Raw genomic sequence first — 3,364 nt, 5'->3', positions numbered from 1 at the left:
TATCCTATAATTTAAAAACTTTGAGATCATCTATCTTAGAAAGGACTGCTCCTTATCTAAAATACCATGAGAATATTTTAATTTAATAGTTCATTTTCTAAACATAGACATTAAAATACAAACACTAGGAAAGAATCACTGTCCTGAAGAAAACTGCATAGAATAATTTATCTGACTGCTTTACTAATTACATAATTCATTCTTTACATAAACTGGGAACCTCTTTTAAAATAGCAGGTACTCTGAGCCAAAAGGCCCTTACTAGTAGATCACATCCACTGAGTTCTTACTGTCTCCAGTGACTATAGGAAGCTTTTCAGATTACTTTATTTTCAGATTCCTTTATTCTCAAAAAAGATTGACAGAGAAGAGACAGTAGTAACACAAGTATCTCTAGAGAGAAGAGCACCTAGACAAAAAAACTCAGGGAGAGTTGAGGGGGTGAATGCACCTTAAGTACAGGAAGGGAAAGAAGAGTAGAGACCCAAACACAGGCAGAAGCATTGACCTGTCCTACTAACAGGCAGTTAGACTATTGGTGTAAGCTGTGGAGAGTCTAGTACTCCAGAGACCACGGCATGCAGTTCTTGTGAGCATTTAAAAAAGAGACCATAGTTTTATCATATAAGGACCAGGAACACAGATTCTGCAGTTGGAGAACCCTTAGTTGAATGGGGAGGTGTCTTTCTTTCTTTCTCTCTCTTTCAAACACACACACATACACACCCACATTCTGCAAAAAGTTTCTTATGGTTTCAAATAGAATAAGATGCCCAGGTTTGCATACATATTTTTCACACATGTAAATTTATATATAGACATGTATGAAAACTCTCTTTTATGTTAAATGACCAAATATGGCTGAATTAGTGGAGAGAAATATGAAAGGATCCAAGGAAATATGGAATGAGTGAAGGAAATGTGACTTTCTGGGATGGAGAGCTATTATGAAGTGAGTCTATAATAGGACTATAGGAACAAGACATCCTAACCACAATCATGGGTGACAGAGAACACAGGTAGAAAACTACTAGGTACAACTGCAATTGATGAGTGTTTCTCCACAACAGATTTACATCAGATACATGTACATGCATGTGTATGCACATACACATACAAACACACACACATACACATGCACATACTAACACATACACACACCTTGCAATCAGGGTACATGGATTTTATTGGCCTTTGCAAAACAAAACCTATCCACTTGGTAGTTAATCTTGCTTATCAATTTCTTTAAGCCCCTTTTCATGTCTTTGTTTCTTAAACTGTAGATGAACGGGTTTAACACTGATGTCAATACTGTGTAGTTGATTGTTGCTATTCGGTCCTTGACAGTATAGCTTGACAAGGGATGAAAATAGACAAAGCTAATACTCCCATAAAACAGAGTCACCACAGTGAGATGGGAGCTGCAGGTGGAGAAGGCTTTGCGTTTTCCAGCAGCAGAGGGAATCTTGAAAATAGCAATGAGGATTCTCAGGTATGAGATGATGATACACACAAATGGAGCCATCACAGAGGCCATCCCTTCCGTCATGGCCACAACTTCATTAACAAAGGTAGAAGAGCAGGACAGTTTCAAAACAGGGTTGACATCACAAAAGAAGTGATGGATAACATTTGATGCACAGAAGTTGAGCTGATTCACCAGGAGGACATGCAGGAGGGAGTGGAGATAGGAGAAAGCAACCGAAAAGGCCAGCAGCAGGACATAGCGCCTGTGGTTCATAACAGTGACATAATGGAAGGGATTGCAGATGGCTACATAGCGATCAATGGCCATGGCTGCCAGGAGGTAACTGTCCATGTTGCTGAAGACCAGGAAGAAGTACATCTGTGCCAGACATCCAGCATAGGAAATGGTCTTTTTCTCTGATAAGAAGTTCACCAGCATCTTGGGAACTATAACGGTTGTGTAGCAAATATCAGCAAAGGACAAAATGCTTAGGAAGAAATACATAGGGTTTTGGAGTTGAGGATCAGAGCGGATAGCCAAGATGATGAGCATATTTCCCAGCAGGGTGACCAGGTATAGGATAAGAAAGAGGGCAAAGAGTGGTTTCTGATCCTCAGGCCGAGAAGAGAGTCCCAAGAGGATGAATTCGGAGACTCTTGTCAGGTTGGACATTCCACAGGCTTGTATATACCTACAGACGGAAACATTGTCAATTAATGGTTCTTATGTCATCTGTGATGAGCATCTCCCCAACTTGTACTTATACTGAACAATTATTAATGGAGTGTTTACTCTGGTGTTCATTTATTTCCCTCTGAGTATGGCAAAATCGAAGCTGAATCGCTTACTTTTAAAATTTTGTTATTATTATTTCATTATAGTTATGTATAATATTGGGGTTTATTTTTGACATAATTATACAAGTATGGAATATGATTTGCTCCAATTCAGTTCCCAGAACTTCCCCTTCCTCTCTCCTCCTCCCCCACCCTGTTCCCCTTCCTTTACTCCATTGGTCTTCCTTCTATTTATTTATAGCTTTTTTTTTTTTTTTAATTAGTGCTTTATAGATACACAGAAAGGTGAAATTCATTGAGGTATGTTTATACATGTACATAACATGGTTTAGTCAATTTCTTTTTCTTTTCTTTTCTTTTTTTTTTGTGGTGATAGGGATTGAATGGCCTTGTGCATGTGAGGCAAGCCCACTACCAATTGAACTATATCCCCAGCCCCAGTTTAGTCAATTTCATTCCACTATTTCTTCCTTTTTTTCATCCTCCTCTCTCTCTCTGTCTCTCTCAATTCACTTCTTCTGATTTCCCTTTTACTTTCATGGCATGCTCCCTGTCTTACCCTCCTTAGTTTGGTTTAGCTTCCACATTGAGAGAAAAGTTTGATCTTGACTTTTTGCGTCTGGCTTATTTCACTTAGCATGGTGTTCTTCAGTTCCATCTATTTACCAGTATTCTCCATACTTTCTCTTTTCTTTAAGGCTGAGTAAAACTATTGTGTATATATAGCACACTTTCTTTATTCATTCATTTGTTGATAGGCACATTTGCTGGCTCCATATGCAAGGGAAAGAGAGAGAGGAGGCGGGGGGGGGGGCAGGGGTAGAGAGAGAGGACCCTGTGGCTAATAACTGTAGGAACTACAGATGCAGACTATGAAGTGAGCTTCATGTCATCTTCTCATTGATGATTAGCAGTGTATAACTCACATCTTGATAATAAGGAGATGGCAGTGATCTCACCTAGTTTGTAGTTTGTAATTAAACAATCTTTTAATTTTTACTGGTGCTTGGGATCAAACCCAGGGACATGCACATGTGAGACAGCACTGTACCACTCAGCTATATACCTGTACAGATAAATAAATTTTTCTTTCTAATTT

At 38.9% G+C, this 3,364-nt stretch overlaps 1 protein-coding gene across 1 annotated transcript; it reads right to left on the bottom strand.

Moving 5' to 3' along the window:
- Window positions 1-1,168: 1,168 nt before the first annotated feature.
- On the bottom strand, window positions 1,169-2,140 carry LOC124097331 (olfactory receptor 1L3-like). Its single transcript, XM_046451766.2, has one exon. It carries the CDS (start codon window positions 2,138-2,140, stop codon window positions 1,169-1,171), a length of 972 nt encoding a protein of 323 aa, XP_046307722.2.
- Window positions 2,141-3,364: the final 1,224 nt, after the last annotated feature.

Source organism: Marmota monax, unplaced genomic scaffold (genome assembly GCF_021218885.2).
Source record: "Marmota monax isolate L192 unplaced genomic scaffold, Marmota_monax_Labrador192_F-V1.1 WCK01_AAM20220418_F8-fsc00020, whole genome shotgun sequence".
NCBI classification, from domain to species: domain Eukaryota; kingdom Metazoa; phylum Chordata; class Mammalia; order Rodentia; family Sciuridae; genus Marmota; species Marmota monax.
This window is presented reverse-complemented; position numbering and strand designations above follow the sequence as displayed.

Excerpts from the sequence above, each read along its gene's own strand:
- LOC124097331 (XM_046451766.2), bottom strand. The coding sequence starts at position 2,140 with ATGTCCAACCTGACAAGAGTCTCCGAATTCATCCTCTTGGGACTCTCT.